General features: G+C 38.9%; 3 protein-coding genes across 3 annotated transcripts; 1 reads left to right on the top strand and 2 right to left on the bottom strand.

Moving 5' to 3' along the window:
• Positions 1-1,465: 1,465 nt before the first annotated feature.
• Positions 1,466-14,084, bottom strand: LOC118812720 (myosin-11). The gene is made up of 27 exons (XM_036577829.1): positions 13,982-14,084; positions 13,723-13,882; positions 13,363-13,524; positions 13,076-13,137; positions 11,631-11,916; positions 11,133-11,239; positions 10,749-10,887; positions 10,027-10,152; positions 9,688-9,813; positions 9,496-9,600; positions 8,490-8,678; positions 7,315-7,544; positions 6,944-7,211; positions 6,696-6,763; positions 6,544-6,607; positions 5,784-5,891; positions 5,172-5,303; positions 4,974-5,047; positions 4,736-4,820; positions 4,542-4,635; positions 4,360-4,442; positions 4,174-4,275; positions 3,174-3,284; positions 2,815-2,984; positions 2,375-2,384; positions 2,223-2,286; positions 1,466-2,022 (listed from the first exon to the last, which is right to left on the bottom strand). Exons 3-27 carry the CDS (start codon positions 13,480-13,482, stop codon positions 1,808-1,810), a joined length of 3,138 nt encoding a protein of 1,045 aa, XP_036433722.1. The 5' UTR covers positions 13,483-13,524; positions 13,723-13,882; positions 13,982-14,084; the 3' UTR covers positions 1,466-1,807.
• A 2,657-nt stretch (positions 14,085-16,741) lies between these two features.
• etfbkmt (electron transfer flavoprotein subunit beta lysine methyltransferase) lies at positions 16,742-20,018 on the top strand. Its single transcript, XM_036576182.1, has 3 exons — positions 16,742-17,244; positions 18,093-18,223; positions 18,382-20,018. Exons 1-3 carry the CDS (start codon positions 16,967-16,969, stop codon positions 18,726-18,728), a joined length of 756 nt encoding a protein of 251 aa, XP_036432075.1. The 5' UTR covers positions 16,742-16,966; the 3' UTR covers positions 18,729-20,018.
• A 49-nt stretch (positions 20,019-20,067) lies between these two features.
• Positions 20,068-23,567, bottom strand: amn1 (antagonist of mitotic exit network 1 homolog (S. cerevisiae)). Its single transcript, XM_036576181.1, has 7 exons — positions 23,292-23,567; positions 23,049-23,181; positions 22,169-22,298; positions 21,857-22,074; positions 21,483-21,539; positions 21,013-21,124; positions 20,068-20,884 (listed from the first exon to the last, which is right to left on the bottom strand). The coding sequence occupies exons 1-7, from the start codon at positions 23,321-23,323 to the stop codon at positions 20,811-20,813; spliced, it is 756 nt and encodes a 251-aa protein (XP_036432074.1). The 5' UTR covers positions 23,324-23,567; the 3' UTR covers positions 20,068-20,810.
• Positions 23,568-24,322: the final 755 nt, after the last annotated feature.

Raw genomic sequence — 24,322 nt, 5'->3', positions numbered from 1 at the left:
AATGATGGATCATCAGCTGAATATCTGCTGACCAGCTTTCCTCAGTACATGATACTAATGTCATGACCCTCATAGGAACAATTTAGAAAATCACATAGTAGTGTAAAAAAATACACAAAATAATGTGATAAAAATGGATTTAACTTGAATTGTTGTGGTATGACAGTTATGCAGATGCAAAAGTTAGGGTGCTCCTGGTCAAATGATGGTTTAGTGATTTTCTAAGTGTAAAGTGTACAGAGAACACACTTCTGCACATTTTAATACAGAATTAGTGTATTTCCTGAATTTAACATATTGCAAAAGTTACGACACATTTTATGTTTTATTATTTTCCAATATGTTAAACACGGCAAAGAAAGAGAAACTGTACAGTAAAATTTACAGAAAAGTGCCATATTTAAGTGTGTTCTGTGCAGAATACTTAGATAAACTCTTCCTCTGCATAAATAGATATTTATGCAGAGGAAGAGTAATTTATTTTCACTTAGAAATTCAACAGAACATGCAACTTTATTAGGGGAGCCCAAACATTTACACACGACTGTAAGTATCTATGCTGTTATATACATATATATATATATATATATATATATATATATATATATATATATATATATATATATATATATATATATATATTACACAGTTAAATTAGGTACAGTAAACACAAAGTTACTGCTTTTTCCAAAACATTTGAGTAACCTGGGTAATCTGAGTGTTTCTGCAACTATAAGTATTTTTGGCTCCAAACTTTTCAGAAAATGGACCTCAACAAAATAAAGTATCAGAGTCTGTAATACAAACAATGACATACAAAATTACATATAATTAAAAAAAATGACTCTGAGTTGAGTTGTCTTTACAAAACTCTGAGCTGTTATGGTCACAACTGATGTTTGGATTTAACATGAATAAGATAATTGTTTGAAACTAAAACACATTAGTTATAAGCACTATGGTAAAAACATCCTGAAAATACTGAATATGGAGAGCCAGTATTTACTTTGCTTTTCTAGGGGGACACCCAAATTAATTTTCCCATACTTTTGTCCCTGACACATTTTTAAAATAAAATTGCCTGAAAGTGACTTATCAACTATAGTTTTTGTTTATATGTTTAAATTTAATATTTATAAAATGTAGTTTCACTTGAAAATATTTTCTACGGTTCATGATAAAAACTTCTGGGATTTAAAAGTGCCTGTCACTGCAGAAACTATTTATATTTCACTATTATACTTATACATTTAAATAACTATCCAGTGAAAAGATGAGTGCAAATATGTGCGTTGGGTTTTACAGTCTACAATGAGGTAAGGGAACAATGAAACAAGCTGAAGAGATTCACAAAATCATAAGAGCAGAGACAAATGGCGTATTACTCTGCATCGGCAACATGCTTTATGTAAATGTCATGCTAATTGTTTGGTTTATGTCCCAATGACTGAGTGCAACAAGAGAATCATTTCTGTGTTAGTAAGTTTTATTAGACAATAAGAACAAACATCCCGCAACTCACTGTTCACCATGAGCCATGAGCACTGAGACACTAAACTACAAGCAAAATACATAGACATAAATCATCCATCATAATTTTGGCCTATAGAGTATGTGGAGCCCCATCTGAGATCAATCTTTAGTACTGGACATGTAATAAAGCCTCATCTATTGCCATAAAAAGTCTTGTTAAACTGTGCTGTTAAAAACTATGAGGCACTGCCTTTAAAGTGCATCTGTTGAGTTAATCACACACAGCACAGAGTGAGGTTTCCACACAGGTTATAAACTCAAATAATACATTCATTTAGTCAAGCACCACTTCCTCATCCTCCATCTCTGAGTCAAACACCTCCACCTGTCTGGCTAGGAATGTTCCATCCACACATAATGGGGGTGGATTCGTCATCAGAGCCTCCTCTTCCTCATCAATGAAGCCTGGCAAGCAGGGAGCAACAGTGTCCTCTCTACACCTTTCTGTCACTCTTACATCCTGGATCTGCTGCTGAGCCTTCAGCTTGGCTGTAAAGCAGAGAACATTAAATTGGCAAAATTCATATTGTATTAAATTCAACTGTATTCCGTACTTCAGTGGTACTGAAATGGACAAACACAGACACACAAACACAGTGCTGTCCACACAATTTCACAGTGAGTGATTCATGATCAAGGACCACTGAAATGGTGATGATTTCTCATGGTGATTGGACTTCACACGTCACCTTTGAGGAGATTTTCATTTCTGTCTTTAAGCTCTTCCATTTCCACACTCAGTGCTGACATCTGCTGAGGAGGGATACAGCAGAGATGTTGCTTTCATTGTCCTTAAGCTGACTCTGTTACTAAGGGACAGGTGCTAAAACAATCAACTCACATCCGGCAATCTAAGTGCAGAAGTGATGAAATGACCCTTTAGTACTAGATGCTCCAGATGCTCCTCTGGTGGTGGTGTGTGTGGGGGGGGGCTATCTATGTTTTATCCAGGGGCACTAAAGCCGCTTATGTGAGACTGTGCGGTTATCATCACACGGCATTAAACATCAGTTACCCACCCACTCCACACCAGCACTTTGATTAAGACATAATACAGTATTAGGACAGCTCAAATAAATCAGTGTCTGTCTGTGATTTGTGTTACATGTCCTGCTCATGTGTGCACAATAATTTCCCTAAATTCTCTAAAAAATAAAGTGAAAAATGAGCAATTCTGTGAATTCAGCATGCTAACTGTTTCCCAGAATTTCCCAGTTCTTTAAAAATCATCATCATCATCATCATCCTCACTTTAATCATTATCATCATTATCACCATTACTCACAACTGACCTCCTGTCTCAGCCGCCCCTGCAATCCTTTCTCAGAGGCCGGTTGTTCAGACTGAGCTCCCACTGCATTGGCTGCAGTGCTCTCTCCTGCCCCCTGCTGGACGCCCAGATCCTGCATGTGCGCCAGCTGCCTGTCACTGCTCAGTAAGTCTGTGGAATTCTGATTTGGGAAGAGTTTTGTAAAACCATTATAGTGTTCCATTATAGGCCTTTATCTGCATTATTACCTGTCATTATCAATCAAATCCAACACATTATTTGGTGTGCTGTGCTATGATTGGACCTACAAATGCAACAACAATGCAGCAACAACAATGCAGCAAAAGGTGCACTCAGCAGAAATGCCTACCTTGATGGCTTTAGACTTTGGGCCACGGTCCACCACTGAGGCAGCTCTTCTCTGGAGCACTGGAGACGCCTTATCACCCAGCTGCTCTCTCTCCTTAAACAGACTCTTCAGCTGTAGCAGAAATGGACACAGGTCAGGTGTCATGAAGGAGGTTCACATTTATCATATAAAGGAACTACATATTCTCTCATAAGGTGGTTCGTAATAGTGATGTCCATAAGTAGTTGGGCAGAGACACAATTTTTGTTTTTTGGCTCCAGCACACAACTGTTTTTTCTGTTGTTTTCTGCCTAGCTGAATCTAGGTGCACCATTGATTCTTGAATGAAAAAGCTAAAAGGCCTAAAGGAATTCTAGATTAAATTTACTAGGGGTGTTACAATACACATATCTTGAAGTGTAATCTCTCAAAAGTCTTCACCAATATTAAAGTTTAAAGTCATCAGTATTTTTTCTATCCCGCTTTTTTATTGGCCAGATTTCACGTCTAAATAGAACCACAGAAAAGACTGTAATCTTGATTCTACAGAGCTCTAATAATATAACCCACAGGTTTTGATCAGATAACTAAAAGATTTCAACCCCCCCCAGGTTCACAAACTGTATAATTTATAAGCTCTTCATAAAAAAAGTCATAGCCTAGTCCTTTGAGTATGAGTGTGTCCATAACATAAGCCCACTACCTGTCCGCTTCACTCTGAAAGAGCGCACCCAGCTGCCTAGTTCTGATTACTGATGGTGGTTTTTATGAAAGCAAATGAGAGAAGAAGAAGGGAATATTGGTGATACAGTTTTAAATTCCGATTTCAAATTTGACTTTTCTATACGTTTTGAAATCATCACATCCTTAGAATTTACATCTGGTTACAGTTTGCTAAACAAATGTAAATGCCTGCATTATTTGGACAAAGCAGTATGGTCCCATATGTTGGAGTACAGAGCCAAAACAATAAAAAAGAGCACTGTCCAGTTACTTATGGGCTGCACTGTGCATTACTTACTTGCTCTGTGATTAGCCTCCTCTGCTGGTCAGGGTCTATGAGATCAAAGCTGACTGATTTTGCTTTTCTGGTCACCGATGGTGATCCTTGCCATTCATTAACCTGGACAAAGAAGAAGTAAAAGTAAGCCATCTAAACCTTAGAGACAGACATATTTTGGCAGATGAATATTGAAAGAAAACATACCTGTTGGGGATGTTTAGGTGAATGCTGTCTCTGTAGAGCCAGATCTCTTTCCTGCTTCTGCTGCTCAGATGTCTTCCTGCACTCTATCACCACAATGCAAAACCACATCACAGTCACTGTTTCAGTCTAGAGTGTCACCCTTACCTTATATATGTTTATGAGAGTAGAGCCTGAACAGTTACCATCTAGTTGGGTTTTCAGGGAGTTGATGCCCTGAGTGTCTGGTTGATCAGTGCGCAGTGTCTGGTCTATCTTCAGCGCTTTAAGTCCAGCAAGCTGGATGAGGAGGGAGATGAAGAATAAGCTCGATGTTGTACTACGTACTATTAGACAGGCCAGTCTTTCAACTGAGGAAACATCACTGTTAATACTGTACCTCTTTCTCTAGAGCAGTTATCTTGTTTTGGGCCTCAGTTTTCTCTGCATCTTTCTGACTCATTAGATTCCTTAGAGTAAGATCCCTGGAGAGGCAAACCAAAACACAAATAATAGAAAACATCTGCTGTAGAAATAGACAACACAATATGGCAAGGATGAGAAAATATCACACTGATTTTGTAGAATATATCGCTGCAAATATTTCTGATTCGGAAACACTGGCAATACGTACACACCTTTCTTTCAGTTCCTGCTCTCTCTCTGCCAGCTGCTGCTCCAGTCTCTGTACCTCAGTGCTCTGCTGGGTCACCTATTATAGTAGGTATGAACTAGAGGATAACTTTCACATTCAGCACAATATTTTTCTCACTTACACATTCCACACCTTCCTTATCACTTAGAATTAAAGGGCTGAGTAGGTAGGTAGTCTTCACCTGGCCCCGAGCAGACTGTAGCTCCTGCTGCTGCTCCTCCAGCTCAGTGTCTCGGCTCTTCAGCATGTCCCACACTTTCTGCAGCTCAGCCTTCACCTGCACCAGCTCTCCATCCATCTCCTCCAGAGACAGCTACATCCACCATTACAGTTCCACAAACTCTTAAAATGGGTCCAGCACTCTACTACTAAATTTACACAATGACTTTATACAGTTGAAGTACACTTGTTTGACTGCAGAAGAGGAGAGAACTCAGAACTTTAGCTGGAGTTATACAGTGGCTTGTGCTCATCAAGGGGATGCCCAGTCAAATAAAAAGACTGGGCATCCCTTTGATGAACTGAGGGAGAACTAAGGGATCGAACTGCAGAACAGGGAACCAATGGGGAGGTGATGGGGTGCGAAAACTTCTCATGGAAAACAGAAGACAAGAGTGTCCTGCACTTTAGCATTTGTCTAGACTGCTTCACCTTGCACTTTTGTATTGTTGCATACACTATGCATGTTGCACTGGAGAAAACTGAAAGAAAACAGTGAGAAATCTTTTTTGTAATTCTGTTCCGGTGTAATGACAGTAAAGTTAAATTGTGATGAAGACAGCACAGAACATACAGGGTTTCCCATCAGTCTCTGCTGTAGACTCTGGCTTCTGCTTCGCTCCAGATCTAGCTGTTGCCTGCAGGCATCTAGTTCCACTCGCTCCAAAGCACCAGCTTCTTTCTAAATGGAAACATACAAACTGCTCCAGTTTTATATCATACATTTTACAGACAAATCCATAAATAGGCATATGGGAAATTCTACTGATTGATTATTACAATCTAGCCTCATTATGCAATGTTAGTGACTAGGGTGTACAAATGTATCAGTCTGAGGGTGGAGATTCAACTGCACTGATTTTGGAATGTACAATGCATACAAAAAACTGTTTTGTGTTGTCTACTCTACAAATATATTAATCGTAGTCACATTGTGTATAAGGTGTTTTTAAAAATAATAATTCCCAATCATATCAAACTTTAATATTTCATGATATGTGTTTCCTACAAATTAATATTCAAATAAAATTGTGACAGCGGAGATTCACACCCCTTGAAGTGACATATATAAAAATCTCCAAAATGGTAACTTTACAGAAGTACGAAGAACATTCTTAACTTTTAATGCAAGCTAATGTAAAGGAATTTCATTCTAAATAGTTATGGAGCATTTCTATCAGTACATTCAGCATAAAATGTTCACACAATATAAAGGACAGCTGTTGTTTTCAGATGATCTAGAAAACTAAAAACAAAATTTAAAATAGAAATACTTTTTTGTTTGGATGGTGATGATACGCTTATGTATGTATAGTGACGGTCAGATTGCTTACCTTCACTCTGCACAGCTCTGTCTCCAGGTGTGTTTTCTGTTCAAGCAAGCTCTGGATCTGATCCCTTATGAGGCACATATAATGTCAGTGAAAACACATACATCTTCACTTCCCACATAGACAACCACAACATCCTTCACACAGACACTCACTGGCTGTCCTTCAGCTGTGTCTCAAGCATCTCCACCATGCTGGCCATTCCTGATGCCTCTTCCCTCAGCTGAGAACACACAATAGGAAACTTTTGAACTGTGAAAAGCAAAGCTTCAGAGCTATGAAAGAGTGAATTCCGGTTAAATATGTTTTGATGATGGGGAAACAGCTTTTGGACACTTGTGACTCTACATAGCCTCCATTTCCTGCTGCCTTGGGTAATATTAAATCTGTGAACAGTGCTTACAGCCTCAGTATGCTGCTGTTGTTTCTTGGTCTCTTCAAGTTGCACCTGAGTGGACTGCAGTGTCATCGCCACATCCAGCCATCGCTCATTCCAGTGAGCTGCTACTTTCTTCAGCTCCTCCTTCTCTTTTTCTAGCTCCACCTCCATGCGCTGTAGCTCCTCCTCCTTACAGCCAAACTCCGCCTCCATGTTCTGCACTTTCTTTTCCAGGCCCTGGCTGTGCGTCTGAAGGTCTTGCTTCTCATGCTCCAAAGTTTCCTTTAATTCTCTACTTACATGAAATGAAAGTTATTGTTTACATAGTCTATTGTACGCAACAGAGTAAATACTGTCAACTATTTTGTAACTTTGTAAGTCTGACCTAAGCTCACCTGAGCTGATAGCATCTTTCCCTCAGTTCCCTGAGTTCTTCCTGATTCCCCTGATCAAATACATCTATCAGCTCCTCCTTCTCTCCAATTAGCTGCAAGCGCTCAGTCTCTAGAGCTGCAATCTGATTGGTGTGGATCAGCTTCTCCGCTTCCAGCTCATGTAGCTGCTTTAGCGTCACCTGAAGCCTCTCTGTGGCTGCAGCCAGGTCTGCTGACAGTTTCTCGTTCACCTGAGTGGAGGTTGATTCAGTCAAGCACTAATGCGCTAAAGACTTGGAAGAGGGTCCATCACAATGCATAAGGACACATAGTGTTATTTGCCGCTTTCAGACATGCACAGTGACCCAGAACCTTGCCAGACATTACCCAGAGGAGCTGTATGTGTGAACGCAAATGTCCAAATTGTATAGGACATTTTCCTGCCAGCCCCCTTGTACAAAGTCCGGATAATGTCCAGGTGAAGCCATGTGTGAATAGAGCAGGTAATTTTCCAGAGAATTTACAGTGGGCGTCTGGGATATTATTATTAAATTTATGTTGTATTAATGTTGATGCAAATATTTTCACGGATGAGTTGGTAGCCTTGTTCACCATATTTGATGTACTTTAAACAAAACACTGTGATGTCCACAACGTACATTTTGTGTCATTCCATGCCCCCTGCACACGATACCCAGGCACTGCCCTCCACCCAAACCACCAGAACGTGTCCTGTAGTGAGAAAGCGTCTGACACGTAAAAACTCTGGCTGCACCCTACATGTGTGAAAGGGCAACTCCGGATAACATCCAGACCTGATTATCCGGACATTTTCCAAAGTTCATATGTGAAAACAGCTTTTGACGCAAAGCACTGCTCCTATGAAGCACCAAAAGGTATCTGAGTGCTGAAAGCTCCCCCTTGTGGAGAATCTTCAGCCTGCGAAGTAAGTAAGTCTCTTATCTCACTGACTGAACATACACCAAGCCAATGTTCTTAAGAAATGATGGCTATTTAGTTTTGAAAATTGCTGACTGTGTGTTTGAAGGTGTTACATCAATGAACTCAGGATCTACAGGATGTGAAATTTAAGTTGTTGCACACAAAGCAAAACTACTTTTCCATTAAAGTGACACTCTGGCACTTTAAGAACAGGCCAGTGTGTAGATATGGGGTGAGTCTGGTGGAAGACTGACCTCTTTGGCTGAATGTAGTTCCTCCTTCATTAGTAAGGTGCTCTGCTGTTGTCTGCTGGCCTCGCTCTTGGCCTGAGTTAGCTCTGAGTGTAGCTCACACACCTGCTCAGTGAATCCCTCTCTGCCCAGCTGGGCTCTCTGCAGCTGCAGCTTCAAACTCTGGGTCCTCTGATGCAGGTCAGCCTTTTCCTACATGCACATCAGTACAAAAGCACCTTTTGTTTTGAGATTGTGATATAATGGTGGATGACGTTATGGATTCCCAACAAGGCTTGGTCTGCTTCTATTGTAGATAAATGTAGCCATCTATTAAACCATGTATAATTTACCCAAATAGGAACTCGATGTACCTAAAAAACAGTGGTGGTTGATGCTTTTTGGCACAGGGGAACACAGCTGGCGATAAACTAATGGCAAAAAGACTAAGCACTCATAAACTACTGTTCAAAAGTTTGGAGTCACTTGTCATAGTCATAAAGTTATATCTATATTTAATAATAACTTCTAAAATGTAGATTAAAAAAATAATCTACATACCAAAAGGTATTTTTTGAGGTGAACTCAATGTTTTAAGAATTCTGGGAACAACATGATATTATGAAGTGAAGTTTAAAAAGAGTAATTTGTTATGTAGATTTATGCAATAGTGCAAATCTGCCTTGAGATTTGATCAACACGTGAGACATTTTGGATATTAATTTATTCTGACTTAATTCTTCATATTATACACACATCTAAAATCTTTTGTGTTTTTTCTTTTGTGTTTTTGGGCATTTTTTGTTGCCTACAAAATCTGTGAGGTTTCACAAGACTATCGTATTAGAAATATTAACTGAGATCAAATGGTTTTATTAAAGACATTGATTCCAAACTTTTGAGTATCTATTTTCTAGGTAAAATAGCTTGTTAAACCATTTAGTGCCACGCTATGATAAAATGTTTAAGGGAAGTCATGCTTCCTGTGTAGTCTTAAAGCAACTACATGTCCTAAGAGCACTGGATGTACCTGCACCAGTCGGTCTTTATCAGCTAAAGCTGCAGACAGCTTCACTTTCAGGTCCTCTAGATTGTCCTCTAATCGCAGTGCTTTGGTGGAGAGCAGGTCTTTTTCCTGGGGAAAGTTGTTAAAGCATAGAGGGGAAAGTATGTGAAATATAAAACACCATTTACAAACGTGTTGCTTGGGCGTGGATCTCACCAGTTCCAGCTGGCCCAGGCGGCTTCGGCTCTCACTGAGCTGTTCCTGCAGCTTGCTTTGGGCCTGCATGGATGTGCTCAGCTTCTGCTTCAGCTCGTCAGCCTGGTTCAATGTCTTGTGGTGACCCTGCAACAAAAACAATGAGAAGGAATTAAACAGCCATTACTAGAGATGTTTACACATTTTTATTTTATAAAATAAAAAAATATATAAAATATCTTTATAAATATTCACTATTGAACATGTTCCTCCTCATTACTGCTAATAAATGTAATTTAATGAATTTTTAAGTAAACTAATTACACTAGTAAACAGTATGCTTAAAGATAACTGACTGACCTCTTTGGAGGAATAGAATTGCTTTAAAGCATGATCCCTTTCAGCTTCCAAGGTCTCTGCTCTCTCTTCAGCCTCCTTGAGAGCTTCTTTGAGTTTCTTCATCTCCTTCCCTGTCTGTTTCTGTCCCTGTCATTCCACACACAGTTCAAATTATCAAACATATCAAAATCTGCTTATAATTTTCGACATAAAATCATAAAGGCTTTCCTGAGACAGTTCTTAGAGAGATTTGAGAAGATCGTACAAGAGGCACCATTTGAGTATTTTGTACATGTGGAAATGTGTCAAATGTAAACAAAATATTGGGGATGAACTGATACTGAATTGGGGGCCAAAGGTTCCAATATTCTGCAATGTAAAGTTGTACCTATATTAGCTTTACAGAGAAATATAACATTTATTTCTGCAGGATTACAAAAGCAGTAAAATGAATAAAATGCACCAATGTTAGCATAGTTTTCCAGCGTTGCCTAAATATTCTGTTCCAGAATACAATAAATATGTAATCAAAAACTGTTTTGAAATATTTGCCAGATCTAAACATCTGCCCAGTGGCAATCATTTTTAAGCAAAAAATCTGATTCTGATATCATCATGAATCCCAAAAAAATTTTTTTAAACGTTTTCACATTGGCTTTGATATAGGATTCACCGAGAGGACAGTACGAATCAATTACTCTTTTTTTTCCCCTTTTCTTTCAATAGCACCTGAACAACGTTACCTCTCTGAGGAAGTCATCTTTTGTTACAGGCATTGTCTTGTTGAGCTGTGGGTTTGTTTGTGATGTTGAGCTTTGATCAGAGTTCCTTCTCCCCAGGCTAGATTTTATCTTCAACAAGTCCATCTCCAGCTGCACCACCCTTCATTCATATGCACACATAATAATCATTTTATACACATATACTCAAACAAAAATCAAACTTTTTCTTTAACGGTTACTGAACAACTGCTACTGCTACTGCTACTATTACTACTACTGCTACTGCTACTGCTACTGCTACTACTATAAGTGCTACTAAGACACTGGGTATTATCACTGTGGACTGTAAATCATTCAGTTGCTCAGTATAGAGGTAATGTAGTAGACTCTCTTTTAATGTCTAGCATGTTTACTTTCTCTTGCAGTTCTGACCGGCGACGGCTCTCCTCAAAGCGGCTTAGCTGAGCTGCCTCCTTCTCCTCCTCAAGAGCACTCAGTGCCTTTGTCAGCTGCTGTGGGGGAGAAGCCATGCAGAAATGAGAGGCTAAAGAATTTAATGAAACATTCTTGAAAGGTACTCTGTGTACACTGGTCCTACACAAAGGGAGTGAATACTGACCGGTACATTTCATCTTGAACCCTAGACTTACGATTATTTTTAATCCTGAAATATGATAATAAAGATTCAATATGAAAAACAAGTAATAATAAAGACATATTAGTCATTTTTCTAGTTTTCTACTCCAAAAAAATAAAGAAAGAAAGAAAAAAATAAGGTATTAAAAAAAAAAAATTCAAAAAGTAATACTGGACTTCTGAGAATCAGCTTTAAACAATGAGTGTTTTAGTCTAGCACTAAAGGGGCCTCATAGTCTTGTTAAAGTCAGCCTCCCCAGTACTGACCTTATGCTTAAGCTCCAGCAGCTGAGTGGTGCTCTGGCTGTGCAGAAGCTGGGTCTCCTTAGCCTTCAGGAGGTCAGTCTGGGCATCCAGACGTCCATGAGCCTCCCGGAGCTTCTGGACCAGCTCTGCCCTCCTTGTGCTGCTCTCCTCCAGCGCAGCTCGCAGTTCAACACCCTGAGAAGAGAGGGCTTGAGGAGCACCCTCGGGTGCTAGACGAGAGGCAGACTGCCATCTTCTCAAGCCAGCCGATTCACTCTGTTTCATCCCACACTGGCTGCCAACAGAGCTAAAACAACAGGATGGTTTGCTAAATGACATAATGAGTGACGGAGGAACGCTCTAAAAAAATAAAGGTGCCACAGTTCTATAGTTCTAAGAAGATCTATAGACACAGACAAAGAACTACTTTATGTGGAGGTTCTTTAAAGTTTAAAAAGGTTCCTCACACTCACATACCTACCCCATTTACAACAAGGATTCTTTAAATGGGTCATTCTACAGAAACGTTTTTTGTGTCTCTTTTGTGCGTTTACAGATATGTTATGCTTAAAAAAACGTGTTAGGGTTACAATTTTAAAGTAAAACAATGAGTTATTTTAACGATTACACCTTCTTCAGCCATCAATTTAGCAATATTGGTTTTTAAAACAAGTATCTAGAATTCCAAGCACGACGGAAGTGCTTGTCCCCACAGTCATGTGTAAAGGGTGAGGCCATATTTTGAGGAAAAAAAACACATTTTTCTGCAATTTTAACTACAATAATCTATACATGACTATGGAATATATAAATGAAACAACATAAAGAAAACAAATGCCAAATAAATATTATAAATATATATAATGAAAGTTGTTGTCCCCAGGAGTCGTGTCACTGGTGTTACTGCGTAATAAAAAATCTCTTATTTTGAAATAAAAATCACACCGATGACATCACTTGACTTGACTAGTTTCTGAGTCCACTGTTTTCTGAGTCCACTGTCTCTTTTCAGTTATCAGAAATGTTCTCATTTAGCTCATGATTTCATATGAAGCTTTTAGTTGAAGTCACTGGTATGACCTACTTTATTCTTAGGTAATTGCGAAAAAATAGAATACAAATGGATTAAATTACATATTTTAGTGGATATTCCATGACTGACAACATGAGGTTTGATGCTCTGTAGCAGCCATTTTGTAAAATGCATTTTTCATCAAAAATGTCACTGGTGTTACCTTTCTTATGTGTAACACCAATGAGGCTTGGTAACACCAGTTCTACAGCATAACACTGTAGAAACTCTAAAACAAAAAACCCTTTCTGGCACCTCTTTTTTATGAGTGCAGCAAACACTGACAAATGTTTGAACTCTGCAAGCCAACTAAATACTTGATGACAGTTCATAAAACTGTGTTGAAATTGATCAAGTTACTTTCTGTTGGATATCACAGGACAAAATTGCTGACCTGGTGCTGATTTTGGAGCGGTGACCTGATCCAGATAAACCCATACAACTCCATGCTGAGGACTTAAAGAACAATAGAACTCGGTTAGAGAGTAGAAAGGCTATAACAAAACTTTTTTTACGCAATTAAAGAAAGAATGCAATACAAACTATGGGCATTTTTCCCATTTGCTTTTTTGTTTATATCATGCACACTAATTCAGTTCCTTTTTTCGGAACATATTACATTTCTACACATCAGCCGTCTAGATTTTGAACTAGAGGTCTAGGTGCCTATTCAGTACTTACCCGAGATTTAAAGAGGGCATTCCCCCACAAATCAAACTCAGGGCTTAATGACCTGAAAGCATTCCGGAGGCTGTGAGGATTCAGGCTGTGGTCCCATTCCCAGTTGTCCCTGGCTGCCATTGGGGTAAAGGATCTTTCCACACCGCTCCACTTGGCGAAGATCTGAATGAAAGTAAGATATGCTGTGCTTGGTAGGATGTCTGGAGGCAGCTGTTTGAAGAGCACTGGAAGTTGTTGTCATTGCAGTTGGAAAGTTGGTCACTTGTTTTTCCAGTGCATCTCTGCCCTGTAATATTTCACACAACCTAGAGAATTCTCACACCCAGCATGCAAGATAACACAATGGTATTAAAAGAATACCTTGTTTGTTTGTTGTCTTCCTCCAGCAAGGTTAAGTGCACAATAGTGTATCTGTACAGAAAACTGTCAGCTGTCTCGAATAAGTGACATGAAGCTGGCTGTTGACTTACATGACGGATACAGGTTAATCCAGACAGAAACTACTTTGCTGTTGCCAAACCTAAAACAAAAATACATGATACAAATGAATAACAATAAAAGATTAATGACATCCTTTCAAAATGGCAATTTCACATATCCTGTGAGAAAATGAACAAACCTGAGCAGCAGGTTAGTGTTTACCGTCGCTGTCTTTGGGTACAACAGGTTTCCTCTCTCTGTCTCTGTCATTCAGTGCTTATGTCGCTGCACACTCTTCATTCTGCAAACAGGCTGTTGCAGCTCCAGCCTAGGCGGAAGGTATCCATGGTGATGGTCATATACAGAACACAGAGCGAGTGTCCAGCGTTCCTCGTGAATAATAAGCTCATGAGCTCAGCACACTGATAGTGGAAGTGGGCAGGGTTCCACACATAACTGCCAGGACTGTCTCACCAGTTCACTTCACAACCCTCATAAGGCTTTTACATTTAGTCACAGACTAGATACAGTCTGGAGCTCCATAACAGGTTCCACGAATCAGACATGATTTTAAAAATTGTGAGTGAAGGAAATGGACAGCCAGAAGAAGAAATGATTTCTGCTGTTTCTTAAAGTCACTTACGACATGCCCTTCAAGAACAGGGTTCTTTAAGCATTCTTTAGTAAGGGTTGGTTATACATACAACCAGCACAACTCAAAGAACCATTTGAATGCAATGTGAATGTAAATGGTTCTTTGCATTGTTAAGTGGTTCTTCTCCGTGATGTATATGGTTCTTTAAAAAAACTTTTTAAATGGTTCTATCTAGCACCATAAAAAGTCACACTGTTGTGAAAGAACTTTTTTGGTGCTTTATAGAACACTTTTCCCTAGGGGTGCAGGGTAATGGCGGACAGGACATGCTTTAACAATTAACTGGCAGATTTAGAAGTGACTGCACATTCACTGTGTTAAAGGTTGTGTGTGCTGTTTTATTTCTTCACATTGTCTGCAGTGAATGAACGGAGCATTTGAGTCAGGCATGTGTGCATTTTAGTATTTTTCAAGGACTCCTTCTTCATTCCATCTAGCTCATGAGCTACTTTGTGAATTCACTGAGAAAGATAACAGTAGCTACAATACAAGAGACATAGCAGGCCTAGGTCAGCTAATCCGAGGGATGAAACCAATGAACTGAAAGGAAAATGTAATAAAGTGTATGATAAAGCCAAAGTTAATCAAGTACTTTGATAAATTTTCAGTCTTTATAATGCAAAATGTAACACTGATCATCATTGTTTTGCTGATGGACTAATTGATGGGAGTGTTCAAGTAAAGCTGTGTTTTACATTTAAACCACAAAAGCTATCTTCCAAAAGTACAACCATATGTATGCATTGATTATCTAACTATGAGTAGTACTACATGTCTGCTCACGTGCCAAAATCTTAAAAGAAAAGTGATAGAATATTATAACAAAAAAAGAAAGGGTAAAAAAAAGGAAAACAAAAATACAGTTAAAATAAAATGGATCGAGAGCAAAACTGAACAAAGTTAATAAGGCACAGTGATTACCGAGACCGTCAGCTGATATGAAGAAAAATGCTGCGTTTGTGTGTGTTTCACGATTATGATTATCCTTAATGAACAAGATATTCTTTTAATAAGAGTGATATATCCAGAAAGGGGAAAAACAGTAATTGAATGGCCTTATTTCATCCTATGCAGCTGGGATGCTAACATATGTATGCACTGAGAAAGTTATCAGCAGCTACAACACGATAGCAGGCTTGGTCAACTACTCCGAGGGCTGAAACTACGAGAAGGGTATTGCTGCAGACCGGAGCCCTAAAGGGGAGGGCTGAGTTACGGACGAGAAATGGATTAAGTGATGATGTCGCTAAGCAGAAGCAGCCAAACCTTAACGTGTAATCTAGATGTCGTGAGAAGGGGAAATGCTGAGATCCGAGACCTAAAATTATCATAAGCACAAAACACTGAAGGTAAACAGTTTCCATTAGGAACCAAGTGGCTATGAAATCACTTTTTGTGAACAAGCAAAGTTTAGGTGGAGTCAGTGTTTGTATAAACTCAGAAAAAGACACGCCAGTCAGAACTGCACATATTTCTATATTGTGTTCATGTATTTACCCACAAAGTCAGGAAGAGTATGTTCTATCAGTTCTCTAATGCTGTTATGTGTGATGGTCTTTGTTTGCATGAACTCCGTCCTGCTTTACCTGCCAAAGAGACCTAAGCATGTACATATAAGCATGTACACATGCACACATAAGACAAAAGTAAGAACGACAGATTTCACACAATGTAGTGGATTGACAAATAAGACGTGACTTTTAAATGTAGTGGAGTTAAAGTAAAAAGTCGCCCAAAATAGAAATACTTCAGTAAAGATGTTATATATATATATATATATATATATGTGTGTGTGTGTGTGTGTGTGTGTGTGTGTGTGTGTGTGTGTGTGTGTGTAAGTGAAACAATAGTTATAATAATGTCTTGATCTGAAATAAGAAATTAGGTGATATTTAAGGCAACTTCAAAGCTTTAAACTGTCTTCCCACTTCTGCGTGCCTGAACAGTATGGAACGCCTTTTTGCACTTTCCTTCAAACCATTGGCTGATGCATAAAACGAGAGACAAGTAATTCACTCTTGTTATTGGCCAATGCAAGTTTTGATTGACAGTCCATCTCTGTTATATGATTGGCCGATGCAAGAAATGGTTGACAGTGTCTCCGCCCATTCGTTACGCCCACTGGTTCTCCGGACTGCAGATACATATAGCTGGAAACTACGGAGATCAAATGGAGCTGTTCGTGCGCTGCTACTAGGTGTCGCTAGGCGGCGCTTGTTTACAAGTATGTAGTCAGTGCTCGAGGAATCTGCGCAGGAAGCGTTGCAGGTGAACGCGCCTGGATCGGCTGTAGCAACAGTGGGTTTTGCGCATGCTTACTTACATAGTATGTGGAGTCCAGACTTACATCTGTCCCCTCATAACAAAATGAATAAGATAAGATGAGTGTGTGTTGTATTTTACATAGCTTTAGTGTATACTTAAAAATGTACGGCCGCTCTGGTGTCTGAGTTATTGTGTCAGCTCGTGTTACTCGTTCTCTACTTAAACCCGCTCAGATAGATCCGCTGTATCTGTGAGTTCACTGCCATGAACCGAGCACTGTTTACGTCTTTACGCCTCAGAGACGCGCATCTCAGAAAGCTGTTTTGTGTCCGACAGTATGTGCAGCACTGTAAATCAGAACAGGATATAATGCATTTTATCTCAGAAAACACAGAGATAGTCAGAGGTCGAAGTTTAACACCAGAAATCTCCTTAAGACTCTTTACAGCAAAGTGCCGTTTTTGGACTGAAAGACCAGAACTGTGGCCGTTTCCTGAACCCTTTTGGGCTATATATTGGCCTGGGGGACAAGCACTCGCCAGGTAATACTGCCAGCTTCACACACGTCTAACTACTGCACAGTTTAAGACAGTTCTATGCCCCTAATGTGTTGCAGGGCTTTTTGGACGGTTTAAGTTTTACAATACTCAATCCAAAAGCTTGCAAATTCACCCAATTCTTACCAGAGGTGGGTAGAGTAGCCAAACCCAAGATAAACTATTGTTATTTCAGTAAAATAAGGAGGCAGCCCTGGGCCTTATGGATCCATTTCTCTTGTCAGTACTGTGTCACCACCTCAGAGCATCAACAACGTTCCAGAAAGGAAAACATGTCCAGAAGATGGTCATTTAGAAGATATTTTAATCAAGATAATGATCTTGCACACAAGAGATGACTGGAGAGAAGGGCCAATTGTTCCAAAGTCCAGATTTTAACTACATTGAGAACATCTGGTCTTACATTAACAAATTAACTGGACTGAAGTTTTTCCACCGCTGACCAAATGTGGGAGGCCATTAAAAATGAATGATACATCACTGTCAGTTCTGTATGTAAAAGACTGTCTGCAAGTTTGGCCAAAAGACAACTAATTCTTTTAATCTAAATTAAAATCTGTCATAAGACTGTTTGTTGCATTTTACTTCAGTCTTCTCTTGTTTTTGTAACATTTTATTCATATTATTAAACTAACAATACAAAATTTCAGTTTAACTGAGTGAAAAATAGATTACTTAACTCACAAATGTACCTCAGTAGAAGTAAAAGTATCATCATTTGAAAATAATCGGGAAAGTACAAATCTATCAATGTTTTACACAAGTGCATGTAAACAAGTACATGTAACTATTTATCACCCGCCTCTGCATCTTACTGTGATATTTACTTTCAGGTATCTTCTAAACTTCCCAGAAGTATCAGCAGGTAAAAGAGTGCTGGATCTTGGATGTGGCTGTGGAGCTTCAGCTATTGCTGCCAAACTCAGCGGTGCTTCTCATGTGGTGGCCAATGACATCGATCCAGGTGAGATATGCTGGAAATTTCCTCAACCAATAATAAAGAATAATAAAGAAATCTTTATGTGTATAATATTGTGGAAGGTTTAGGATGTTGGACATCATTTTGCACAGCTAACAAAAAAGTTCAAACTTCCAAATGACCATTAATCTTTGTTGTTGTAGTTGCTGCGATTGCCACTCAGATGAACTGTGAACTGAATGGTTTGGAGCCACTGCCTTGTGTGACTGAGAACATGATCGGTTCTGAACCAGAGAACTGGGACCTCATCCTGTTGGGAGACATGTTCTATGATGAGACTCTTGCAGACTGCTTACATAATTGGCTGCACATGTGCATTAAGATTCACAGAACGCAGATCCTTATTGGAGATCCAGGACGAGCTCAGTTTGAGAGCCACAGCATCAAAAAACTGTTGTATGAACAGGCTCAGTTTGAATTGCCTGACTCAGTTAAAGAGGAGAATTATGGACTGACTAGTAGCACAGTGTGGTGTTACAGACCTGACTGAAAGATCACAGAAACACTATTTCTGAACACATTCATCTCTCTGCCTTTTACACTTTGTACAATACCTGAAAGAAATGGTTCAGCAAAAAATCTAATTTACACAATTCTCCACTTACCACATGTAGTTGATTGACCAAGACATGTTTAGAGTCCACAGTTTGATTCTTCAGTTTAGAACTGATGCAGTAAGGCTAAAAGTGCTACAACTCAGTAGTCACCAAAATAGTGTCACCATCATCAAACTTCTTTCATCCTGTTCAAACCGCATCAACATCTCCATTAAAGTTGCACAGATTTGTCTATGTGGTTTAGGATACACTATGACTTACTGTGACCTATAACAATGAACAAAACTGCAGGCAGCACCTTTAGACAACAGAGTCTAATTTACACAATTTTTCTAAAGACCATTTACAGCGAAGTGCTGTGAAGAGTGTTCACAAACCACCTCAGGATCGAGAATCATATCAATAAAGAGAGTATTTGTGATAATAGTCATCATAAATACAGAGGAATTTGATTAAAGATCTGTCCTGCTGTGTGAATACCAGCCCTGGCTCTGAAATGGCTGCCGGCAGCAGTGAAGTTCTGTTCATTTTTATAGTTAACAATAATGTGAGTCCTAAACACTGGCAGATCTGTGGGAGCTTAATGAAGACCTGGATGTGGTCTAAGCCTGATGAGAGAAGCTTATGGGATGCATTTTTACAGAAATAATTTGGGCAATTTGGGTGACTATTGAGTTCTAGTGTTTGTTAGCAACAGTGGCCTCATGGCTCCAATTCTAAAGAAGCAAAATTTGGACTCCAAACATTTCTTGGCTGATCGACTACATCTGGGGTAAATGTAAAATTAGGTAAATATAATTTTTTTGCTGAACAAATCCTTGTTAACCAGAACTTTTTTTAACTTGTTAGTTAAAATCTGTGGTCATATTAATGGTCATATAAAAGACAAAATTGTTTTTTCTTTCTCATAACATCAAAAGGTGCAGACTTTTTCCCACCTCTAGAACATCCTCTGCTGTTGGTTGTCATCATGCAGCAGGGGCAGGCAAAAAAATTTTAGCCAATAATATCAGGTTTCACATGACACCCTCACCGCCACCTTGAGAGAGACGCTCAGCCAGCTCAGAGACCCAATACTGTGTTTCACTGAGAAATTTGTCACGCAATGGAAGTAAGAGGCATTATGATTTCTGATTCATGCTGAAAACTCAAACAGTACTTTGAATTTAAAATTATGTAAATTAAAAATTACTTAAATTAATAAAGTAAAGTAATTAATAAAGTATAAAGCTTCTGTAATTATTGACACCTGCAGTTTAATTTGAACAAAACTGCAGAACTTTTTTAATTTTCTGAAAAAGGTTTGTCACAGTTACCCTCAAACTCACAAGATGTCTCTCCATTACTGTTGAAGAGGTGATACAAAGCATATTAAAGGATCAAAGGAAAAGCATCTTGGTGTGCTCTGGTGGATTCCAGTAAAATGCATGCAAGATACAAGGACAGCTAAAATGTAGTGGCTTCATTTGCCTTCTTTAGGTTACAGCTGGTGTAGGAGTGAGTCACTAAATGGGCAGCAGTCCTTCCACCTCAGTTCAGAACAGTTTCAACTCACATATGCCCTTATAATAAAGCATGTTTGTTACACTAAGTAAAATCCAAGACAAGATCCACAGTCCAACATTTTTACTGGCCTTTCTTGGATAATATTTACAGAGGTTCCATTAAGAAATAGACATTATAAAGAATTAAATTCACACAATAAATATACACTTTAAGCAACCTGAATTGTGAAGTAAATAACTATACAAAATGTAGTGTTTTACAAACTCACAAATATTAAGTATATTCACATCATGGAAATGACATCAGATCTACATGGACTTAATAAGGACTTGTTAGAAAGATGAGCAGATAATTAATGGTTTGTCTGAAAACAGTTTACATATGTGTATCATATGTTTCTCATAACTCAGACTCTACGAAAGTTCATGTGTTTACAAAGAACTTCAGCAGTGTTTTTTTTTAACCAGGAGCTAATTATGATGCGTATTGTTCCCATAGTAGATGCTTACTCAGTACACAGTCCAGGAGACATGCTGGATCTTATTTGGCCCAATAAGATTATGAAGCGCCTCCCTAGATTTATCTAAATGAGAATTCAAATAAATATGTTATAGTGACCTGTATTTAAAAAAAAACATACTGCAGGTCATTCAACTTTAAAGAAGATACATTTTCTGTTAGCCTTAAATGGTACTAAATCCCACAACATACCTGTAATACGTGGGCATCCATGAAAATTGAATATTCTGATGTTGGCACAGTTAGACAGAACAGCAGCCACAGCATTGTCTGTCAAGTTACGACATCGTACCATCTGTAACTCCTGTTTGGAAATAAACAAATTAAGAAGCAAATTTAAGAGGAGTATGTGGTCCAACATCATCTTCAGACGGTATTTCTCAGAGCAGGATTTATATCACACTACTAACATACTGTGGCCTTTCAATGAAGACTAAAATATGAATCATCATAGCCAATAATTTCCTCTGTCCATTTCTTACTAAGACCAGTCCATGTTCTCATTTGGCAATGACAAAAATACACCAATGCTAAGCACTGAACTAAAGGACAATATCAGCCACTTTCAAAGACTTTTGTTTGCTGTTCAGTGATTAAAGGGCCTGCGGCCAAAAATGCTAAAATGCATTTGATGAACACACTATAATGAGTACATACATTACCTTTAAACTTTGGCAGCATACTCCAGTTGCAAGACCCATGACACCCGCATCAGTGACCTGTTAGGAGCATTTCGAGCCAAGTCAAGCCAGTACTACTTCTAACAAAATCTAATTCTAGCAAAACTGGACAAAAATCTCTGAAAGAACACATCTTAATTTGAACAACCACTGAGTCCAATTGTGTTAAATCACAGATGCTCAACACCTCTACATCAAAAGATACAAAGTGTACCCAGTAAACATTTTGCACCCAGTCAACATTTATCAAAATGTTTACTGGGTGCAAATAAAATGTATATGTCATGCATCTGACTGTAGTTGAAACAATGTAAGTAGTCTGTCTTATTTCAGTCTATTCAAAGCATGTTACTTACCTCCGTCCCACCAAAATAGATGCTGTACAGAAACCTACAATTGGCCCCTATTTCAATTAAAGCTACATCGCTGACTGCAGAGCATTCCATGAGGGAAATGACCTCAAGCCATTTGCAGCTTCGGGCCAGAGCCTGAACTCCTGAATCAGTTACAGCTGAACATCCAGTAAGATCAACGACTTGAAGACAGGGGCAGTGGGATGCCAAGGCCTCCAGACCTAGAGCAAATATACCATCACAAATTTGTGCCTTGAACTGAAGAATCAACATAATTCTGCACTTTACTATTGGACAGTCGTTAATTTTATGTACCCTCTGAAGTGATGTGAACACATCTTGTGAGTATTATAGTCCTTAGTTGCGGACAGCGTATTTGTTTGAGTGCGGAGTCTGAAATCGTGCAGTTCTGCAAGTCCAGTGAGCGGATTCCTGCATGCAGGACCTGCAAACACAGGACAAGGTGCTTCAGAGCAGTACAGCTGAATAGTAAATACACATATGGAAAATGAATTAGGGATGCATCAATTTGGGAAATGTGGGCTGATTTCGATACACATACAATACACACATTTACTCAATCAATCAATCAATCAATCAATTAATCAACCAACCACAATTTCGACTCTGAAGTACATTGTGGGTGACATTTACAATGTAGCCAAGCAAATTTAAACAGGGATTGAAAAAGTTAAAATGAAATTTAATCAGTTAAAACAAATTAAGACTAACAAGACTATAAGTGAACAAGAAAAATGTATAATAAATAAATATAAATATTAAGTAATTGAAATAAAATAATGACAATAGCAAAATATAAATAATAAAAACAATAAATAAAAATAAATGAAAATGTTCTATTAGATGTAGAAACTAGGATCTACCTGGAATTACAAAGAAATACATTTTTCTAGAGGGTTACACATGCGGTAAAATGCAAAAATGCAGATATTTTAGCACAGTAACCCGGCCTCGCCCAAATGTTCTGCTCTTCCAGAGTATAATAAATATACCATCAAATATCGGCTGAAATATCGGACAAATCTGAACATTTTACTAAGCTGTTATCTGCTGATACTAGCGATAACAGCATGATATCATCCGACTTCATCGTTAAACGACAGTGGTGAATTAGCCATCGGCAGAAAGCCTCCTGCAGCACAGCGCAGTGACAGTAAGGGAGCGGTGAGGTTACCTGGCTGATGTTGGAGTCAGTGACGGAGCCCTGAGCCGTCATTATCCGAACCAGCGTGTCTTTGGCGCTACATGGCAACGTTTTAATACAGTCGCTGTACTGCTCCGCATACCGAGCCACACTCACAGCGCTCCTGGGGGGAGATTTGTTTTGATTCGGCAAGGAAACTCATATCTGTGCAGTTCCCTTATCCAACATTACAAAGCATAATAATGTTTACATCAGCTGAGCAGAGTAACTCACAGGTTTAAAAGAGAATCCACGGCTGCTGCCATCTCTTCGCACCCAGGTGGTGTTGATGAGGGTCACAGTGAGAATTTAACGTCAGCGTTACTCTCCACGCCGCCCGCCTGTCTGTCTGCCTACCTGTCAGTTTCACAGCCCTACGAACGGTGTAATGTTAAAGTCAGACAGCAGACACGCAAAAGCTTTGGCGTGAATTCATTTCCCTTTTCTAAATGTGTAAAACGGAGCCACTCAAGACTAGTTCAAGTCCGTGTGTTTACACACACCCACACTGTTTACATCGCGGGTATGCTCAATAGTGGGATGGACTTCCGTTCACGGCTGAGCATTATATTTCAAAATAAAAGTTGAGTGAAAAAGCATGATTTTCTAAAGCAGAGATTTAACGAGCAATCCAAAAAAGCCAAATGTTAAATCAGATGTAAAAAAAAAACTCCCCATATGTAATCGTAAAAAGACAGTAGACAAGAATAATGTTATGTTTCAGATAGCTCGTTATTTATTTATTTATTTAGAACAGAAATTTAAGTGGTCCTTCACATGAAACGCAAATAAAATTCATCCCTGTCATTAGGGAATTTAAGAGCACATACATTAAATATATTGTAGCATTGAAGCAGAAGAAATCAAGAAAACATTGTGCGTTCAGACAAATGCTTTTGAGGGTAGAAAACACACATACACAAAGAACCCACCCTCATCAGACACAATTCAATAAACAACAACTACACATTACAACAAAACCACACACTGCCCGTGGTGGACACTACAATACTTAATTATTAGGTAAACTAAACAAAGACTCTCAGTTTGAGGGTGATTACACTCGGCAGCACCACCAGGGATTTTGGGCCCCATGAGAAGTATCACACTGGACCCCGCCACGTGTGACCACTAGCTAGCACCTTACTGCACCTTATGCCTCTCATAATTCTGCCAAAATATTCAAGACGAACACAACTGTGGTAAATTATCGGATAACACATTTTGCTAATGATATATGACAACAGCAGCATAAAAACAAGTGT

This window comes from Colossoma macropomum, unplaced genomic scaffold, assembly GCF_904425465.1.
Source record: "Colossoma macropomum unplaced genomic scaffold, Colossoma_macropomum, whole genome shotgun sequence".
Lineage (NCBI taxonomy): Eukaryota > Metazoa > Chordata > Actinopteri > Characiformes > Serrasalmidae > Colossoma > Colossoma macropomum.
This window is presented reverse-complemented; position numbering and strand designations above follow the sequence as displayed.